Source organism: Lissotriton helveticus, chromosome 7, assembly GCF_964261635.1.
Source record: "Lissotriton helveticus chromosome 7, aLisHel1.1, whole genome shotgun sequence".
In the NCBI taxonomy this organism is placed as follows: Eukaryota; Metazoa; Chordata; class Amphibia; order Caudata; family Salamandridae; genus Lissotriton; species Lissotriton helveticus.
The window spans coordinates 76,302,404-76,324,382 of record NC_136068.1 but is presented as its reverse complement, the minus strand read 5'-3'; the positions used below and the strand labels follow the sequence as shown (position 1 = coordinate 76,324,382).

The following is a 21,979-nucleotide window of genomic DNA, read 5'->3' as shown; positions in this document are numbered from 1 at the left end:
GAAAGACCCCTTCATATAGAGTACGCCGTTAAACTGACCTCGTGCGAAGAGGTATTTTTCTCCACCTCCGCCGCACTTCAAGGCGCTACCCTACGACGCCGCTGTGGACCCATGATCTACAGCCCGTGCCTGACGCCGTCACTTGACTCAGGCATTCGCGCAGGACAGCCCTACCGGGAGGCCCTATTTGATCTGTAAATCCCCCCAGTTCCTGTCTGTCGCTCTCATTCGCTCGGTGCGGCAGCAGCGGGGCGGAGCGGCTGCGTCTCGTCCAATTAGTTACCCCCTTCCCCCCCCACACACAAAGACACCATTAGACCGACCCCCCTCCTTCCCCCTGGATCCGCACCCTACTCGCACCAAGGTACGGGGGCTCCGGGGCCTGCGCAGCTTTTGTGCTGGTGTAGGGGAACGGGTGTTCGGTTCACTTTCTGATGTCTGGGGCGGCTCAGTGCTGCAGGCGGCCGAGCCCCCTCTCGGTACGTCACTGTGCCCCCGCAGGAGGGCCTGACCTGGGACCCCTCAGCCCCTGTGCAGACCGACTGATGTGACGTCACGGGCCTTGTCTTTTGTTTATGGTCTGCAGGCGTTGCTGGGTATGGCGTCATACGCGTCCCTGGTCTGTGTGCAGGCTGGGAATTCGCTGAGAGGGTCGCAGCTGCGCTCTTGGGTTGTAGAAGGTGACAGTAGCCACGTTGTGACGTCACGGCCCGAGTTCAATGTATGCCGGGAGGGTGCAGTACGACGTCATCCACTGAGTCCGTTCTGGGGGCGGGGGGGACAGGGGTGTTGTGACCTTTAGTAGATGTTCTACCTGAATCTGTGCGGTGCACGAGCCTTGTGTTTTTTCTGCCCTATAGGTGTTGTTTATAGCAAGTAGGTATGACGTGAGAGCCATACCATCCTAACTTCTGTGCATAGTGGGAGGGGACGTGTTGCCTTTTAGCCTGTCAGCACTCGGTGCACGAGTACGCTATGTATAGTGTCTAGCATTCAACACACTGCTTCTGTATGGGCGCAACATGTAGTTTGGAGTTTGCCTTTCAAACTGTCGCAGATCTGTTTCAAAACTTAAAGCCTTGCAGGTAGTTTCAATTACATGGCACAAACAGAGCATAGTGGAACCTAATGGCGTGAGAGTGGTGTTACGTCATTTGCTACTAATGCTTCTCAGAGTTTGTAGTCCAATGCTACGGTAGATCCGCAGGGTCGTGATGCAACATCTAGTTATAATGTTTACTATGTTTTGTAGCGCATCTGTTTAGAACCGTCTCTGACTTCAAATACAATTTGCAGCCTCAGAAAACGCCGCATTGAATTTAATATCAAAGACAAAAGGTACCTTGTGTCATTGTCCTAACAATATATGCAGTTTGTTTTCTCGTCTAGTACATGAGGGGGGCGCAATGCACGCTGCCTGTCAAAACGTACCCCTGGTATTAGTGGGGTTGTCGCACCTCTAATTTGTCAAATGGTGAGCATGCTGTGTATACACTCTATAGTTAATATAGAGTAATCAGTTTCCTCCATCGGCACGGGCAAATTATTAATCTGGATGTGCTCTGCATTTTCCGTAGGTCCGTTTTGAGTAGGGACCGTATTTTAGTGCTCAGAGTTAGGGAAGCATGAGCTTTTCTGGTTTTTAACACAGGCGTTATTTTACGGTGGCACTCTGCTCGCATGCTTCAGATCGCATATGATGTGAACACTTTGGAAGTTCTGTTTACTACACATAATGCAAAAGCAAGAGATCAAGGCTCACCATTTAACTTTTGGCAGCCTAATCTGGACATTCAGTTTTATTTCCAATTTAGTGGCGAACTGAAAGTGAAACTTGTTTTTTGTCTGACTGCTACCTCCCTAGTGCAGCTCTGATGGAAGTGAGTACTAATTGACGAAGACGTTTTTATCATCTTTAGTTCAACACAGAAAGCGCACCCCAATTTCCTCTCTCCAGCATACTGAGTGTTGTTTGACTTGTATTACTGTTAGAAGATACACCGTTTGGCCAGGTTTTTTTTTATGCCCGTAACAAGTGTATTATTAGCGGGTTTGTAAAGCGGCTAGAATCGACTCCACATGGGAGTATCTCTGCGCTAAGAATTCTCTTACAGTGGAAGTTGGTAGAAAGCTCTAGTGTTTGTTTATACCGAAATGTTTTACCGATCTGACTCGAAATAAATCCGCTTTATTAACGCATTCATTATTATTCGAGGGATACTGAATGTAATTTGAAATCTAGAGAATACCCAGATGCTCACTCAGTGCAAGGGCTATTGTAACATTACGTTTACTTTGGCGTTCTAAGATCTTTAGCGGAATCAACCATACTAGAGTAGTTGTGTGCAGTGCTTACTGTTCTTTACCGGAAGCCTGCTGCAGCGACTTCCGACTAGGATATCTGGCGTTCGATACTTTAGAAGGGCCAAATCATGGCTGTAAACCATTTGATCGCATGGAAGCGACGCGGTGCACACAGATAAAAGTGGGAGTAGTATCGAAGTTGTCTACTCTGCCTCTACTCTTAGGCGTTCTATCCAGTTGACCACTTACGCACGACCTTACTCTGCTTTCCTTTGACAAGGAAAGGTCTATTAAGAAAGTGGCAGCCTGCATTGGTATATTTTCAGCATCTTGGTCTTGCCAAAGGTTTCCTTCAAGTTCAGTTTTCTTTCTTTGCACAGGTGGTGTGATTTAGGCTATCGGGGCGTAGTTTATGTATTTGAGCACTAGGTAGTGTTTTAATTCAATTGTCGTTTAGAGTTCAAGTTCCATTAAGGCACGGGGTAGACATTGAAAATGGTACGACTAAATAGTGGCCCAGTTCAGTTTGGACAGTGATTCCAGATTATTATTATTTTTATTTGCTAAAGTGATAAGACGTGCTTCTTTTGTTTAGATGTTTCCCAAGTTTTTCTAATTGTATTACTATATTTTTGTGTATGGAAGGCGAAGTGTTTGGGATATACATATATCTCCTTTTTAGGTCTCCTGGCGTTTAACAGCGCGTCAGTTTATCTCTGAGTAATACAGTGTCTGTCTATGGTTATTTGACAGTGTTGCTTCGTCTCTTGGTGTCTTACAGTGTCTGTCTATGGTTAGTTGACAGTGTTGGTTCGTCTCTGGGTGTCTGACAGTGTCTGTTTGTCTATGGTTAGTTGGCAGTGTTGGTTGTTCTCTGGGTGTCTCTGATAGTGTCTGTTTGTCTATGGTTAGTTGACAGTGTTGGTTGTTCTCTGGGTGTCTCTGATAGTGTCCGTTTGTCTATGGTTTGTTCACAGTGTTGGTTCGTCTCTGTGTCTGACAGTGTCTGATTGTCTTTGCTGAAGTAGATTGTAAAGTTCTTTCAGGAACATCCTCTTGCATTACGACATTGCAGGCAGCAGGCCATGCAGGAGATGGTAGGGAAGTCACATGACACAAATCATCTTTATACAACAATTCAGAGTTTGATAACAAATTAATGTAATATACAATGCCAATAGCTCAAACTTTAATACTGGGAGACCTATTGCATTGTAAATGCTTGTTCACATTGTTGTCTCATCCCTATTAGAATGCATAGTATGTCGTGGTTTGAAGTAAAGGGGACTATTGACGGAGACAGTGACGCAGGGCAGAAGTGGATGGAGATTCTCATTTCTCCAGTAAACTACTTCACTTAACACAACCTTTTCTGGAGTTTCCTACTTTCTTCACATGAGCGACAAGGATGGGGTGGTTGAAACGTTCAACCGTATGTCAAGGAGTGTATCAAAGTTGCAAACCTTTAAGGGGATGGATTGGGTCATGGTGGTGGAAGAAAGAGTGGAGGAGTACAGATTCACGCCACATTCTACATCAGATCTATGTCGTTCTGCAAACACAGGCCTTACACCAAGGTCAGACCTTATAGTGGTCAACGCCCATCGATTGAGGAAAGGGTCAAAGAAGGGAGGATAAGAGAAATCCTATTACAGAAAGTTAGGAAGTAACATTACGATACTTGCAAAGCTTTCAAGGACATGGATATTAAAGTGAGTCAGACTGTGAGAGTGACGTTACATAGGAAAATAAGCAGCGAATCTCAGCATAGTGATCCTCGTCATGTTATTAACCCCTTCCATGCTCATGACGAGCTGAGCTCGTCATGAGTTGCGCCGCTCGCATGCTCATGACGAGCTCAGCTCGTCATGTAAGTCGGTAAATTGAAAAAAGCCGCACAGCGCAAAAATGACCGCAGCACGCATGCGGTTAAAGTGTCCAAAGGGACGACCAAACTGGATGATGGAAGGATTTGGAACTTTAAAGGATTGGCAGTGAATAAGCAGTGTATTTGTTTTTTGTAACTGTTTTTGTTTCCTCTTGTTTTTTAAGTTTGGGGGGTTTAATTTGGGGGGTGATATGTGTATATTACAGCAGTTTAACAATTTACATTGTTGTTTCATCCCAATTGGAATGTTTAGAATGTTTTGGTTTGTAGAAGAGGGGACTGTTGATGGAAACAGTCAAGCAGGGCAGAAGTGGATGGAGTTTTTCCTTTCTCCAATAAACTACTTTACTTTATTCAACGTGTTCTGGAGTTTGCTACTTTCTTCATAGAGGGATTGGTCTTGCTACCCATATCTGAGTGGACAAAGATTGTAATGTTCTTGCTAATGTTTAAGAAAAATGCAGATTTAGAGGAATCAAATTGTCCTTTGACAAAACCAGTCTCATGAAGTTCAATTATTGTGAACATTAATGTTTGCAATAGTGTCACTATTAATTTAAAAATAATACGTTCTTATCAGCATTGAAATGCAAGATCAGTATGTAGTTTTTAGTATAAATGGGGTCTCAGTCTTTCTTAGGAGTTATAGTAATAAAGATTTCAGATAATAAGACTTGATCTCCTGTGGGATTAGAAATGATCTAGAAATTATTGTGCAGCTTACATTTTAAGCAATCCTGAAAAGTTTAGTTAAATTCTGTACGAAGACAGTCTTGTCCAGGTGCTTTTCCGGTTCCTATTTTGTTTTACTTACTGGCTCCCTTTTTTTGTATTTGGGGCTTCTCAATCGGTTAGTAAATTGGAATCTATGTGATGCTTTGACAAGTCTACAAAATAGGGTTTGATTGTGTAATGAGAGGCACTAGATCACATGAACACAAATTTCTGTAGTATTGAGAGAAAATTTAAAAATAACATTGGATTTCAGAGTGGGAGAATTATAATCCCCCAATAGAAATGCTCTTATTACTTTTTTCCCTTTCGGTTATTGTTCTAAGACTCTGCCATGTTATTTTGTGCACTTTGGGATTGAGGAATATTAATAGCTGAGTCAAATTGGGGAGGAGAACTTGCTGATTTCAAGGCAGAGTTTGCAAAACTCTTTCAATGCAGAATCAGAGATGGTATTGAAAAAAGCTAATTTTAGGGTTTTGTTCTTATTAGGATACCTTTGGATGGCTTTAACAATTGCTTTTCATTTTGCTTGTACTACATATTAAATAACATTGCCTTTCAAAATTGCTTTAAACGCCTCTCATGTAGTACCATGGTTCAATTCAAACTCGCTGTGGAAGAAAAATTCCTCTCTAAAGAACTACAATAAGTTGCTAAAGGTTTGATTTTCAAGAGGACATTTACCTTCCATTTTTCATATTTTGAGTCAAGGTCAAGTGAGAAGGAGATGAGCATAAGTTCTGAGATGATTAGAGATACAATATTGACTTTGCATAATCAGGAAAGAGAGTTCTTGTTCATAGAGAACTGATCGATCCTTGAGTTGGAACTGTGCGGAGAAGAGAAGGAAGTGAACTCTTAAATTGTGGATAGTTCATTCCCAATGGGCCTATACTCAGTTTTGATTGGATAGTAATTCCCTAAAACGAAAGGTTCTTAACATTATGACGTCTGTGGACCACCACTGAATTATTACTGCAATCCAGGAACCGCGACTGAGTCATTACTGGCTAGCTAGGGACCCCTGGTCTAAGCAATTTCTATAATTTGTACCTCAAAAAATACACAAAAATACATAAACAAGTATACACCAAGAAAATGCTCAAATATTGAGATATTTTGTGTAATTCACAATTAAAAAAAGAAAAAGTTAAAAAAAATCCAATATTAGTATACACCTTATTAATTTTAAGGTACTCATTTTAATGTTAGTTAATTTTGTAAACCAATCGCGGACCCCGGATAAGGCCTCACAAACCCCCTGGAGTCCTCAGACCACAGGTTAAGAGCCCCTGCCTTAAACATTTTGTTTTAGCTCAACCACGCATCGGATTTCCCAACTGGCAAACGCACTTGAGGCACCACCACCTAGAACACTGAGATTTGATGTGTATTGGGATAGTTTGCACCAAAGAGGAGGGTACCTTTTCTAAGGTACATGAATACACATCGATCCTTTTACTGCCGGTTGTGGGGGAACTTGATTTTAACGCATCTTCCTTTGACATCTTTTTCTTATGATGCTGCCATGATATTTGTAGGTCTATGAACTGCTGGTGCATATCTCTTCCTATCTACTGATGGTGACCAGCAGACTTGTGTAAAATATCTTAGATTCTGTAGCATCCAAGAAGAATTCCCTACTCTTAAAATTTTTCATGAGTTAATCGGATGGTGGACTATGTTTGTCATTTCATGAGCCCTAACATGAGTGATATAAGTTACTCTTCTGTGATTAACTATACTCAGATTTATAAAGTTCATTGTCTTCAACCATCTTTCACAGTCTGTCATTTGACAGTGTCTTTCGCATTACCAGTCTTGGAGAAGACTGGTATGAGGTTGACAGAATTGACACGTTTTTTGTGAAATTTTGAATGCATGCGACCGGAACAAATTGATAATCAGACCAGCTGATGAGGGATGAACTAAAATGCTCTGGGAATAGGTTGCCGAGTTCATACATAATTTTCCTCTTTATTGCTTAGTTTTCTTGTGCCGCTTTTCGTATCACTTTAAAGACGCTGCTAGGCACTACAGTTGCTGCAGTTTGATTGCCTGCTGCTTATTTAACGAGGTGGTTGTGAAAATTGGGTAGCATAGTTCACTAGAAAGTCTTCTTTCTGCATTATTTTTCAAAGCAATTAATAAAGTATTATTTGGCCACAGTACAAATGAGGTTTCATTTGCTCTTTTGTGAGTTGAATACTTGCTATTTCACTTTGCTCAGTTCTTTACAATAAAAGCTCTAAAGAGTATACTCATTTTCTGCCAGTCTATTGGCGGGTGACAGCAACAACATAGTAGGTAGCATGTGACATAGAACTGGGAGACACATGATGATGCTGGTAAGGGCTCTATCTGAATTTGTCTTGTGCTCAGGTCTTAAGCAAACATGCTTGTTTCCTGCAGTCATACAGCCTGCTTATTGCTCCCTGTGTTTCATAGTCTGCTCCTTGGCATGCTGCACGCTGTATGGTACTTTGCTGACATGTCAGCACCACAACACACACTTACCTCTGCATAACTTAGGGCCAGATGTAGGTAAATCTGAAATACAGATTTCTTAATAGCGAATTTTACCGATTCGCTATTAAGAAATTGGTATTTCCTATGTAGGTAAATATTCAGTAAAAAATACCGAATCCTTAATATTCCTTATTACCGAATCGGTAACTTAGATTCGGTAATAAGGAATTCCTACCCATTCATTTCTATGGGCTTGGAGGCCCATAGGAATGAATGTGAAGATATTCACTATTAGCGATTTGGTATTACCGAATCGCTAATAGCGGGAGCACTTTCAAGGGTGCCAGGGTGTCTAAAGGACAAAAAATACCGAATCCTTAATATTCCTTATTACCGAATCGGTAATTGAGATTCGGTAATAAGGAATTCCTACCTACCTACCATAGGAATGAATGTGAAGACATTCACTATTAGCGATTCGGTATTAACTTTCAAGGGTAAATGTAAATGTAAATGTAAATGTAGTTGAGCTTATATAGCGCACAGCTACCCGCAGTGGGTGTCCCGGCGCTTGCTTAGGGAACCCTTCCTGGTATTCCCCTGTGAGATAGCAGGGTATCCACAAGGTGAAAGTCAGGCATCCCGCCGCGAGGGGCCGTTGTGGAGATTAAGCAAGCTATTGCCTAGAGTCGCAGAGTGTGAACCCGTGAGTCGAGGAGGCACCGGGGCGAGAATTATCGAGTCCGTGGAATTTTTAGCCCAAGACCCCGCCGAGGCGGGGAATTGAACCCTGGTCCAGGACCGATCTCAGCTTCCGGGTCTGCTGCCTCTAACCCCTGAGCCACACTTCTCCAGGGTGTCAAAAGGACACCCTGTTGCACCCCTGAAATGTGCATGTGTGCACATGTGGCGCACATACATGCCCTAAGGGCATGAATGTGTGCCACATGGCACTTAACAAAAAACAAAAAAGTGATTTTTTTTAAAGGAAATCGGTAATTACCACCGACTTGAAGTTTGTGGTAATTACCGATTTCTTAAGGCTCAAAAGCACTCTTTAATGTGCTTCCTTACCGATTCCTTAAATGCAAGAGCAATAAGGAATCGATATTTACCGATTCCTTATTTACCAATTCTTTATTTATCGATTCCTTACCTATATTAGGAATGGCTAAATTCCGGTCGGTAATGCTGAAATTGACCGACTTTCGGCATTACCGACCGGTATTTAGCTACCTACCTCTGGCCCTAAGTGAGCTACACTTGCTCTGTAGTTGAAGTTCCCAGGGCTACGTTTCTCAGGTATACCACTAAAACATTTATTACAGTTTGTTGAATTCAACACAGCATAGTCACAGCATAGCAGCTGTAAAGTGTGTTCTAATTATCTAAGGTGCACGCTGCTATTCTGGGCTCTTAATGCTGGATCTCAGGCTTGATTGTCTTTCAATCCTTGCACTGGATGTAAAGCTTTTTGTAAACCTTCAGCTTGCTTTGGCTTTAGATCAACACCAGCACACGTTTGTCAGGCAGTCTAAAACCTCAGCAGAAAAGGTGCACCTTGTCTGTAATCCAAGCCACATTATAAGGCTTCTGGCATGTTTGTAGGCTCAAACGCAACACCTCAAAGCATTCAAGCAGCATCGCTTTAAAACTCATCCACCTGCAATGGTACCCCAACAGTGGTGACATGGAGCATGCTGGCCACTTATAACACAGGAATCAGCAGGTTTGGGTTCTGGAAACCTCTCTACATCTTCTGCACATACTACAGAGAACTAGTTTTGATACACGTGTCACCTGGGAATATCACCACTGGTAGACTAGACTCAGCGTAGTGCTAGACTGCCTAGACATTGGGCCTCAGAGGCTATGGTCCATCAATCAGAAGGAGGCCTTGCACCTGGCTTTAGGCCTCCCAGAAGAACTGGTCTCTACCCAATGGTATCCATGCCTAACCCTACAGGGCTGTCCATCAGGCAGCCCACCTGTGAGCACCTTGCTCTCAGCTCTCTAGCGAATATAGCACGTTACTACGCGTGCTATTACCATGAAGTAGGTTACAACGCGGTCGTTACAATGACCGCGTTGTTAACACGCGTGGCTTTACATCGCAAGTCATCTCTACGGACTTAGGAATAGTATAAATTACTATTCCTACTCCAGTTAGCGCAACAGCAGGGAATGTGTTGGATATAAAATCCAATAAAAATTCTCTGGTGTTGCACGCCACCTACCGCAAGTCGAGAAACGACTTGCGATGTAAAGCCACGCGTTGTTACCTACCTTCGTGGTAACAGCATCGTTATAAACGCTGTTTCCCCTCTCTAGCAGATGGTCTGGCTATCTGAAACTGCCAAACCTTGCAAAACTACTCACACAAGCAACAGCCCACAAGAACACAACAATCACATCATTCCAAGCACTCGCAATAGCTCCGGACACGACTACACCCATACGAGATAAGCTCATGCTCCCTTAGTGATCAAAGATGTTAGTTTTTTTCTCAGCCTCCCAACTAAGGGTCACTCAGTGGTCTGCAAACAACGCAACTACTACTTATATTACAACTGTCGTCATTTGGTTTCATGCTGGCATGCAACAAATCAAGACTGAGGCACACATCGTTGATATACATGATATTCTACATAAAATGTATTGTATTTAGCACAATTACTAACAAAGAACAATGGTCAGAGTGCAACGTACAAAGCCCGGACACCTAAAGTTTACCAGGAAAATGTATGGAAGCAATTTTGCAGATGAAAACAATAAAAATCAAAGCAGGCTGACAAAATGCCCCCCCCCCCCCCCATCCAAGATTGTAGATGGTGTCCAGGGCCACTAATTGACATAGAAGCATCAAATATGGTCGGAATGTAAGGCAGATGGGAGCAACATTTCACTTCTATTAGTGCATTAATTATCCCTGCACCACCCATGGCAGCACAAAGATCTGGTAACATTACGTACTGGATCATAGAATTGACATCTTGTAGTAAAGATCTGCTTGACACCCCTAAGATTCTGAATGGTTGCATACCAGCCTGGGACCACATTAAGCATCGAATTTCTCTATTCTGTACATGTGCATTTCTTTTGAATTCCCCTCGGTGGTCTGTTCCCTATTTTAAAATCTCTTAAACTCCAAGGCAGAAATAAGTTTTGAGGGCATTGAAAAAGCATGAAAGTTTAGGAGTCCCTGAAAAGGTAAAAAAGAAACGGCTAGAGGTGTGCTCACCCACCCAGCTGAATAGACAACAAGCATCAATCCCTAATGCAAATGCTACAAGGACAAACAGTTGAGAAAGGCGCTGTGGGCACCTTGTCGTATCCCCTGCCTCTTAACCAATCCATACCGCACATACTGCAGAGATTGGTGGACATAATGCCCCCCACCCCGACAGCACCCTTATTCCATACCGTAAAGTACATGTTGCTGGCAGCATCCCCCCTCTAGATCAACCCACCTGTCTTCGAGTGTGACACGATCAGTGTTGGCATTGCAGTAGTTGCGCTCAAGCTGCTCCTGTGCCTTTGGGCCAAGCGGGATCCACATCTTAGTTGTCTGCACTCTCAGCTGCCAGTAGTACGGACCAGGGGTATGATGCCTAGTGCACTTAAGTCCTGAGCGGCACTTTCCAAGAAGGAAGCGATCACAGATCAAGACCGGATCCGCCTCATGGGTGTAGAAGACATCTTGTGAGGTGTCACTTTCTGGCTCTGTTGAGGGCAAAGTGAGATCGTCAGCTGCCATCTCAAACTCTGACTGATCACAGCCATCTGCCAGGTGGTCATGTGGCTGGCAGAGGTGGCATTTTAACTTCTTAGCTCCTCGGTTCGGTTGGACGCGTCTCTTGATTTGCCGAGTAGGCACCTGCTGATGGTCTGGGTGGCTGTTGGCCTGCTGCTGACAGTCAGCCGACTTACTCATAGTGGATTCCTGCAGCAGAAAGAAAAAGCATAAACTAGACAACAGAATGGATTGTCATCATATTTTCTCAGATCCAAAGTCTTATGGGATGATGTAAAGTTTTACATAAGCTAGAGTTCTCCAATGGATTAGCAGGAGCACTTTTGGCAAAAATGCATGCTGGGTGGAACGCTATGTGATGCACCTACTTGGCCTTTTTGTTTTTATATTTCAGAGATAAACACCAGTGGTCCAATTCACAAAGAGCCTCCGCTGTAGTCATGGCGGGATCTCTGCTGTTGTGTCGGGCTCTCAGTAGTCATAGCGGGATCTCGGCAGTGGTGGCGGGGTCGCCGCTCTGCAGTTTCTCATTTCAGAGACCACGCCATGACTGTGGAGCGTCCGCCACAACTGCGGAAGCTTTCTCTGAATTGGACCCTAAAAGCATTGAGTTAGTTACTAAAGTGTGAAAAACAGATGTCACTGCTTCAGAGTGTTTTCTCCATACTTCTTTAGTACATATCTGCTTTTCTCTACTTGGCATGGTGGACCCATGCATGATAAACGAACATCAGATGGTCCACCCTAAATAGCTTGGGCCTTCTGTAGGCCACGCTCTGCCTGCCGTCCCTGTGACGTATGAGCCTCCTGTCAAAGGTTTCCAAAAGCAGAACCAGCAGCGGCACTGCTACAGGATACAGGCGGTTCCCCTACCTCTAAGAGGTCGAAGAACCACAAGTTTGATTGAGCGAGAGCTCTAACTATGGATGGTGGTTCTTCTAGAACAGTACCAATACAGAGACTCACCTTTATCACTTAGGCCATCATCAATTGAGCTTTGTGGTTACAGCCTGGGTCGCCGGATGGAAAACACAGAATCAGACGTCTCACCCTAAATATGGCAAGCTTTTTGAGGTTACAGAGTGATTGGTCACCAGGAAGGTGGCCCCATAGGAGGGTTTCCGAGGGCAGAGGTTGCTAATGTTCTACTACTACAACAAAGCAGTTCCCTCAACTCCAAATGAGATGAGGGAGCCAGAGGGAGGGTCGTGGACCATTTGATTATTTTTGGCAGATGTCCTGATACCGCCCTCCTATAAATGACCCCCTTACTTACGCGCTTTCACGTTTACTAAAACATTTTTACCTGTCACAGGCTTTTGAGCATACTAGGTTAAAAAAAAGAGTTGCATTAAATAAATACTATGATGCACTCCATAAAACGAGGTGTGTTAGGACCGGTTAGACAAGCAAATGTTAAAGCATGGAGACAGTGGTAGAATTACACAAGATATCTTCCTAGAGAAATGGGCCATTTCGGAAACATTTATTTTGACAACCTGAGCCTGGATGCAAATTTAGTTACCTTCTGACATATCTGTCCCTGGGCTGCCAGATTATAGTGAAATATATACACAAAATGGGGCAACTGTCACTAGATTCTTTGCCCTAGTCTGCCTAGCAAGCATAGCAGTCCTTGGCAGGGCAATTTATCTATAGCAGACATAGGTAAGGATTAAAGTCCCTCTGCATAAGAGGCCACTGTGTTTTTTTGTTTTGGGCAATTTAAAAGCATAAAAGTCTGCCCACTGAGCGTAGCAAAGATGGCGACAGCCACACAAACTTTTTAGCCTTTGGAGGATTCTCCTCGGTAGCAGTTGTCCTTGAGGCTTGTAGATGCCCGCCGACAGGTGGAGATCACTAAAGAGGGTGTAAGGTCTTCACCCATGAGAGTGTAAGTCAGTAGCCTTCTCTTGCCATGGCCTTAATGACCCCCCTCTACATATCTCTCTATAAGATGATAGATCAGCTGTATACTTGAAAGGTCAACCAGAGGTCCTCTTTCAATAGAAGGTGTAAAAAGTCTCAAAGTGTTGGGGCATGTGACTCTCATAGGAGCCCACGTCAAGCCTAAGACAACCTCAATCCACGCAAGTGGCCAAAGCCCAGTGCTGCTTGCAGCATGTGTGAACTGGTCAGGTTGCCAGGCTTGGCATATACACTCATGACATCATTCTCATCTGAATGCCCCTCTAGTTTCATGTCACTTACATAAAGAACCTGGGGAGCTGTGACCATTGGGGGCCTGTCAGGGTCACTTGCAACTATTCATGGCCATCAAGGAGAAAGCTGCATCTCCCACTTCACAGGTCTACATGTAAGATGCCCGCCCTGCTCTGTGTCGCAGGGTTCAACTTTGTTTATTTGTTTCAGCCAGTTAACTGTGTTGCAGAGCGCCCTGAAGCTGCCATAAGGCCACAAACTAGTGCTGTTTAAAAAACTAAACAAAAATGAAAGGGCCTACAGCTGTGCTCCTCTGCAGTCCTTGGAAAGTTAACAGAGAAGTGCAGGTACTCACTTTCCAAGAGAACATGTTTGCTATTGAGAAGTGTTGGTACTCCCCAATGAAAGGTATTAGACCAGTCCTGAGAAGTACTGATACTCACTGATTAAAAGTACTGCACCCAGTGCCAAGAAGTGATGATACACTCAATTCCAAATTTTAAAAGTGCACTTAGTACATGTCCATTTAAAGCATTTATTCTCTGGAATAACCTATATAAAATAGTATGTACAGAGCTCTGAGCTAGCCAATTAAATGTCCTTTGCATTGCTCATTAGCAGCTGTGCCATGGAATACCCATCGGACGCCAAAGGGTGCCCATCATGGCTCCAATGGCATGGAAATCTCTGGCATGAGACGCCAAAACAGATTTCCCACGAAGGGGCCCTCAAACATCCATCCTGCCCATCAGAGGACACTGCTCATCGAATATTAAGCCAATAAATGCTTGTGATGTGCCATGGGGCACACATCAGTTTAATCATAACTAAGGCTCCCTCCCCCACATGCATCAACCTATTTAGGAAGTGCAAACGGTGCGAATCGGTAAATTCGGCCGTTTGCACTTCCTAAATACGTTTTTGGGATGCATGAAACAATTCGCTATTTTTTGCATTTCTTAAAAATGCAAATGCAATTAAGGAATCGCATTTGTGCGATTCCTTAAATGCAATGCATCAATTTGTAAAAAATAGCGAATTTTGAAATTGGAAGTGCAAATTAACACGAGGTTGACCCTTGTGTTAATTTGCGAAAATGTTTAAAAAAGCAAAAAAATGCATTTTTTAAACTTGCATGTTACAGACACACATGTCCTTAGGACATGTGTGTGTGAAACATGCACTTGAAAATACATTTCAGGGGTGCAGGGGGGGGTCCTTTGGACCCCCCTCTGCACCCTTGCAATGCATCAAAAAATTGCGAGTGCAAAAAAAAAAAATGCAAAACGGCATTGATTCCTATGGGCCTCTAGGCCCATAGGAATCAATGTAATGCCATTCCTTAATTGCGATTCGCAATTAAGGAATCGCAATTTCCGAAAATTAAGAAATCCTAAAAACTTTTAGGATTTCTTGATGCATAGGATTTTGCATTTCCTAAATAGCGATTCCTTAATTTTCGCTATTTAAGAAATGCAAAATCCTAGATTGATGCATGTGGGGGCCTGTTTTCTGTTTTTACAGGTAAATACAGACAGAAAACAATCAGCCAGATTCATCAAGCGAAATGCGATCGCAAAAGGGCCAGATTCTGAGAATCTGGCCCTTTGCGAGTGCAATTTTTGCATTTGGGATTCATCATCCCAAATGCAAAAATCGCTAATAAAGAATTCGCAAATTTGCGAGGATTAGCATTTAAGGAATCTCTATTAGAGATTCCTTAAATGCTATTCATGAAACAGTTAAAAATTGCGAATTCGCAATTTAGGACCGCTATTTACCACGAAGTCAAACCTCGTGGTAAATAGCGAAAACTTAGAAAAATGCATTTAAATGCATTTTTCTAAGTTGCATGTTACACGCACACATGTCCTTTGGACATGTGTGTGCACAACATCAGTGTAAATTCACATTTCAGGGGTGCAACAGGGTGCCCTTTGGACACCCCTGCACCCTTGAAATCGCATCCTTATTTGCGATTAGCAAATTGCTAATCGCAAATAAGGAATAACTCCCCATTCATTCCTATGGGTCTGTAGCCCAATGGAAAGCATGGGGAGTTAGTCCTTATTTGCGATTAGCAATTTGCTAATCGCAAATAAGGAACATGTAGGAATCGCAATATTTTTTGCAATTCCTACATGAATCCCGTTTTGCAAGTCCTTAATAGCGATTCCTTATGAATCGCTATTAAAGACTCGCAAAACGGGTCTTTGATGAATCTAGCAGAATGTGTTTTATGTCTGCAATTATTTTTAAAAGTGGATAAATACAGAAAATTGTGCTCCGTTTAAGTGACTCTGCATGCTGTCTTTGAGGATTTATAGGCCAGCAGCCAGCTGAGCATATGAACAGCGTGGGAAATTAAAAAAACAGGACGACATGTATTTAAATAATGGCATATGTATACATTTATAGTATAATGCTAGTATTTACCTGTGGGTGTGTTGTTATGTAATATTTGACAGCTTAAATAGTTAAAACCCAACGGACATCAAAGTATGAGTGTGCGTCTATCAGCTGAATTAAATATGGAAATGTACAGTTTTTCAACTTCATTTACACGCAAAATAAATATGGTTAAATACAGAAAAATGGCCCAAAACGATATATGGATAAATACACATGGAAATGTTAAAAAAATAAATACCATAAAACCGGGAGCCCTAATCATAACTAAAGAGATGTGTCTTAACATCCAAATTTGGAACTGGGAATGCGGGTTCGAGTCTCGGCTCCGGCTCAACATCCTGTGATTCTGGTCAAGACGTGCCCTCTCCCACTGCCCATAAAATAAATCTCACACGGTGTGTGTCATGCACTCTGGTGCTCATGTACAGGGCTCGAATGCCCTTCGGCCTAGTTCCTGCAATATAAAACTGCAAAAAAAAACAAAAAAACGAAAACGGTAATAAATAAACATGCGGCAGCCGACGACTGGAAATGTTTCAGAGATAAAAAATGTCTAAATCTAATGATTACAACCGTTTTGGAATAACAATTACGACCATTGTATGCGTGATAAAAGACAAAATATAACAAATATTAACACTCATGACTTTAACAAATTGTTTTCGCTAAATGAACATCATGGATTTTTGTGCCATGAAATAAAATAAATCCCCATCATACTCAAGAAGGCCCCGCCCACCAGGGCCTTTTCCACGACCTTTCCCTGGACACTGCATGTCGCCCTCTCTTCTTAACGCTCACCTTCAGTAATTTGTCAATTAAGTTTCTTGTTTTTTTTCTTTTTTGCCGGACTTTCCAAAATGTAATTTCTCAAGGCTCGAAACCCACCCAAACCAGCTGCTCCGCCTCAAGCACCGCTTTCCAGTTTCCAGGCCTGTGGCGTCACACTGTATCCTTCACTTTCACTTTCGGTTCATCGGTTCTGTTTACCTTTCGTGGGCGGAGCGACACCAGGGTCAGAGTGCGTCACGGCGCCCCCTGCAGGGCGCTGTGAGTACGTGCAGGTCATAAGGCCCAATGGCACAGCATGGTAGCATCTTTCAAGGCGGCAGAGGGCGGTATCTGCGTCGTTTGAAATGGAGGGGGAGAAGAAAGTAAAACAATATTAACAGGTCTAGCAAAACAACTGTGATCTTTATTATTTTTATTTTTTTATTTAAGCGATTTTGTATAGCGCGAACATTACCCGAAGGTGTCAGAGCGCTTTACAAAAGAACCAGTTGCGTTACATAAGGACTATGGATTACATGAGTTACATAAGAGATACAAACAGGAAAAAAAAGTAAATAAATTGCAAATGTACAAGGTGAAAAGTCACTTAAGGAAGAGATATAAACAGGAAAAAATTGCACATGTACAAGTTGTAAAGACACTCAAGGGAGAGTTACAAACAGATAAACTCTAGAATCACATAGGAATGGTAGTAAGTACAAAGGTCTGCTACATATACTAGTGGTTAGAGTTCTAAATATACAAATAGTAAGTTCACACAGGTTTACAATTTAACAGCGATTAGGCTTGGACAATTATATAACACATATATACATATATATATATATATATATATATATATATATATATATATATATATATATATATATATATATATATATATATATATATATATATATATATATATGGCTGGCTGTTGTTTTCTTGTGATCCTTCATCCTCAAGTATATATATATATATATATATATATATATATTTATTTAAGGCAGTCCAGCAAAAAGAGAGAAACAATTGAGGGTCATCAGGGGGAGTCGGGAGGGAAGAAGGGACGGAACAAAGGTCAAACAAAATGGCGGGTCCAGGTCGTGGGTATAGACGGAGACCTTCTCCAAAAATCCTTCCAGAGAGAGGCCTGTCGTGTACACGGCTCATGTGCCTCGTGTAGAGGCCTGTCGCATTTATTCCAATCAAAGCAGGTACAAGGGCATGCAGGGAAATATTGTAGAAATCAGTGTACATAGCCTGCAGCCATGTTTGCACACAGTGTGCCAGGCTCGGCAACTCTTGCCCTTACGAGACTATTAGTGCCACAGCGATGACCAGTACCCACTGGTTTTTATAACACCAATAACCAATTTCTCTGATGTATGCAAATGAACAACATTATTACATAAAGGAAGTACGCCTGTGTAACATTTTTATTATTTAATTCTAGCTGTGACATCGCTAGTTCTCTATAATAAGAGAATGACATGGCTACTCTTTTCCATTTTATCACCTTATTTTTATAATATCACTTTTTAGTGAAGCTTCCTTGCTCCACGAGTGTCGGTATTTTGCCAATACTAAGACAAGATGAAAACAAATGATAGATTTTCAGGCTGCCCTTTGCTTCCTGACTTTTTGGGCCAGATGTATGAACATTTCGTTTTGCTAGTCGCAAATTGCGATTTTTTGCGACTTGCCATTTGCGACTCGCAAAACGTAATGTACTAATGTGTCTCAGACACATTTAGCGATTCCCAATTCGTAAGCAAATGGCCTGCCTCCAGTGGCGGGTCCTCCGCTAAGACAGAGGAGCGTCGCCCCACTGCTTGTTGAGTAAAGCAAAATAAACATAAAATGATAATAGAAGGTATTATAATTAAATTTTTCTTAGCGAGACTCTGACTCCAGCCAGAACGGGCAGGGTGGGGCTAGGCTCTCCACCGTCAGATGGTGCAGAAGTGGTTTGCACTCCCTCCCTAAGTGCGCATGACGACTTGGTCGACTCTCTGAGGCCGTCCAGTCATGCACACTTGGCATGTTCTCCACTGGGCTGTGTTACACTGCCCAGTGGAGACCATGCCCAGCCTCCCAGTTACTGCCCGAGCTGCCGTTTCAGTGGCTCAGACCAATCACAACACTGCTCCTGCAGCATCGTAATTGGCAGGGAGAGTCTGAGAGACTGGGTGCTTCCGGTGCTCTGCAAGGACTGAGGAGAGTCTTGCGGCAGCGGCAAAGAATGTATGTTAATTTTTTATTTTTACATTATGCCTTTCCCGATACCGCCTTACCGCCTCACGACCACCAGACAGAAGTAGCCGCTACTACGTTCCATTGGGAATGGGCTACAATCACAGGGATGGTAGCCTCCTGGGGAAAGCAGACCACCATGTCTATGATTGCTTTTTTAAATAATGCAACGTTTTTTTTCAAATGCAGCCCGTTTTCCTTAAAGGAAAACGGGATGCGTTTAAAAGAAAAAAAATGAAAAGATTTTGCGTAATTTTTTTATGGCAGGCTCTTAAAAAATATTTTCATATACATTCACAAAGGAGAAGGGATCCCATGGGAACCCCTTCCAGTTTGCGACTGGCTTACCACCTACTTGAAGCAGGTGGTAAATGTGATTGTTTTGCGACTGCATTTGCAGTTGCAAAACAATCTTACATACCAGTGCAACTCGTTATCAGGAAGGGACGCCCTTGGCGTGCCCCTTCCTAATAGCGACTCACAAACCCTATTTTGCGATTCAGTAATAGGTTACCGATTCCCATAATAGGGTCTGTACCAGTAGCAACCGGCTTTGGAGAAGAGGAGTGGGATGGGGGAGAGGGTGACAATAACAGCAAAAACAACAAAAAGGGGAAAAAATAAAGAACTTACCTGCAGCCCGCCGCATCGCCGGTCTTCTCTTCCTCTCATGGCTCCACTGCAGGTACAGGCTCTCAGCCTCCCCTGCGACAAATCCTGATGCTGTTCTCATACATGAGAGCAGCTTCAAGATTGGCCTGTTCAGGCCCGGACTGGCCGTTGCAGGCACCGGGCAATCCCCCGGTCGGCTGCGAGGGTGGGGGCCGGTTTTGGGCCCCAGGGGGCCGGTTTTGTTACAGGGTCGTTTTTTGCAGCATAGCTGCAAAAACGGCACTGTAACAAAATCGGCCGAAAACCGGCCCTAGCAAAGAGCACGGTCGCACCCCCCAACCTCCTGGGGGGAGGGGGGGGGGCGGCCGAGCACTTTGCCAGGGCCGGTTTCGGTTCCCAGTCCGGCCCTGGGCCTGTTCACCAAGAATTTGCACTCCCAGGGAGACTGGGAGCCTGTGCTTTGCTGTCTCCAACCCAGCAACTCATGCTGGGTTGGAGAGAGCTTCAGTGCACATGACGGTTTGGCCAGCCTGAGACAGCAGGCCAAACCGTCATGCTCACTGATAGCAGTGCCCACCACTACCATTTCTGCCTATCATCCCCCTAATCCCGCCCCCAAGACTCATCTTGGAAACAAAATAAAACGATAATAAACCTAGGGTTTATTATCCTGAAAAAAAAATGTTAACGCTGCCGGCAGGGGGTGCCACTCCTCCGCCATAGCGGAGGAGCCGCAGCCGGTTTGTACATACTACAACCATGGCCCAATTTTCCATGTGCGAGCACTAAAATCGGTCGTACATCTGGCCCTTAATGTCTTTCTCCCCTCAAGATGGTTAGGGAGTCACATCAGCATAGCTGGAATGACAAATTGTAGTCCGTCCATGAGGTCAGTCCAGTAACAAAGGCCCCACCGACAGCATGTCGGAGTACTGGGTGTTCCTGTACTCTCTGAGGAGCTGTACCAGTCCATTAAGTTCCCATCCTTGGCTCACACAAACCTTTCACGTTTTCTTTAGGGTCTCCACAAAATGTTCTGCTTCTCCAATGCCTGCAACTAGTAGGGCGTGATCTAACATTGTTATATTCCGATGTTCCCAGACACTTCGCTGAATCCATTCTCTGAACTATTATCCTTTTTTTTACCTTGTTTGAGAAAACATGTATGAACGTTGTTTTCCCAGTTTGGTGTAGTGTTGCGCGGGCTGTTGAGCCCGTGTTCCTGCCCTGTACATGTGGCATGGCCTAGAAATAAGTTGAGGTCACATGTTGGTATAGTTGCTTACTCGTCCTCAGAGGGGGGTTCTCCCTAAAAGACCACACCCACGAGTACAGACTTGTATTTTCTTAGCCCACATGACTTAGGACATAAACCTCTCATCCAGTGGAGCGTGGGGACAAACAAAACCCAGCCCTGCAGGGCAACCCACAGTAATGCTTTCCACACATCTTTTCATCACTGGTGCAACATTATTTTTGGGATGAATTGGAGCAGCCAATGTTGACTGTAAGACTTTGACATCAGGATAAGTGTAAAACATGCCAACATTGCCTTGAGTTGCCTTTCTCAAGGGGTATTACAGAAGTATGTACCAACTTTATTTTATGGCTTTAAGCTGTTTGCTTGTTTGCATCTCATTGATTGGCTGCCAGACATGTACGGAAGAATACAAATAAAAAATACGATTGGTGGAATGCTTGAATTAATCTCAGCACTGGTAATTACTCGGGCCACTTCCCAGTACATTGTGGTCTTGCCCGCCATGTCACCTCAGTTTGGACCCAGCCATATACAAACCAGCCTTGGCCCTACTCCAATGGGAACAGACCAGCCCAACCTGGCAGGCCACTTAACCCAGGAACAGGAACACAAGCAACCAGAGGCTGGTTGGTACAGCGTGGAGCATGAGACCCATGTCTGCACATAACCATCTCACTTAGAGCATTGAACTGAAGTATACAAAAAATGATGGAAGGAAAGCTTGAATTAAAATTAATCTCAGCCACTGGTAATTACTCTGAGCCGCATCACAGAAACATAAGGCACTTGGCGACTATGTCTTTTGGCAAATCATCCATCCTAAGAACCTCTGCAATTCGGGGGGCAGCTGGGAAGAGGTTATATCTTTATACGCTGATGATGTCCTACTCTATGTCCAAAAGCCGTTCGACTCTATCCATAGAATCATGCATATCCTACGCACGTTTGGCGAGTACTCAGGATATCGCATTAACTGGGACAAGTCCCTAGGTCATTTGTTGGTAGGACCTCCGCTGAACTTATCCGCGGAATGTCGGGGGCTGGTCTGGAAAGAGACCTTTCGCTACTTGAATCTGGATTACGAAATCGGAAGAGGAGTTCATGCGATTGAATGTATACGCTCAACTGGAGAGGCTACGAGGAGATGTTGAGCATTGGATAACTCTTCCGGTCTCCTTGATGGGACGCGCCGTCCTCTTTAAAATGATGGCCCTCCCTCAATTGCTCTATATTCTGCAAAACGTTCCCTTCTCAGTTACGGAGAAGATTTTCCGGGCGATCGAATCAGAGCAACGCACACTTCTATGGGGAGGGGGGTGCCCGAGAATTGCGCTGAGGAAGCTTCAGCGGGGGA

At 43.6% G+C, this 21,979-nt stretch overlaps 1 protein-coding gene across 1 annotated transcript in view; it reads right to left on the bottom strand.

Annotated features, from left to right (window-relative positions):
• LOC144766622 (protein mono-ADP-ribosyltransferase TIPARP-like) overlaps positions 1-16,697 on the bottom strand; it is a 53,522-nt gene extending 36,825 nt beyond the window's left edge. The window contains exons 1-2 of the mRNA XM_078650407.1: positions 16,527-16,697; positions 10,867-11,339 (exon numbers count right to left, since the gene is read on the bottom strand). Of these exons, the coding sequence (XP_078506533.1) occupies positions 10,867-11,330 (464 nt within the window). The 5' untranslated portion in view covers positions 11,331-11,339; positions 16,527-16,697. The remainder of the gene's footprint in view (positions 1-10,866; positions 11,340-16,526) is intronic.
• Between the last annotated feature and the right edge of the window lie 5,282 nt (positions 16,698-21,979).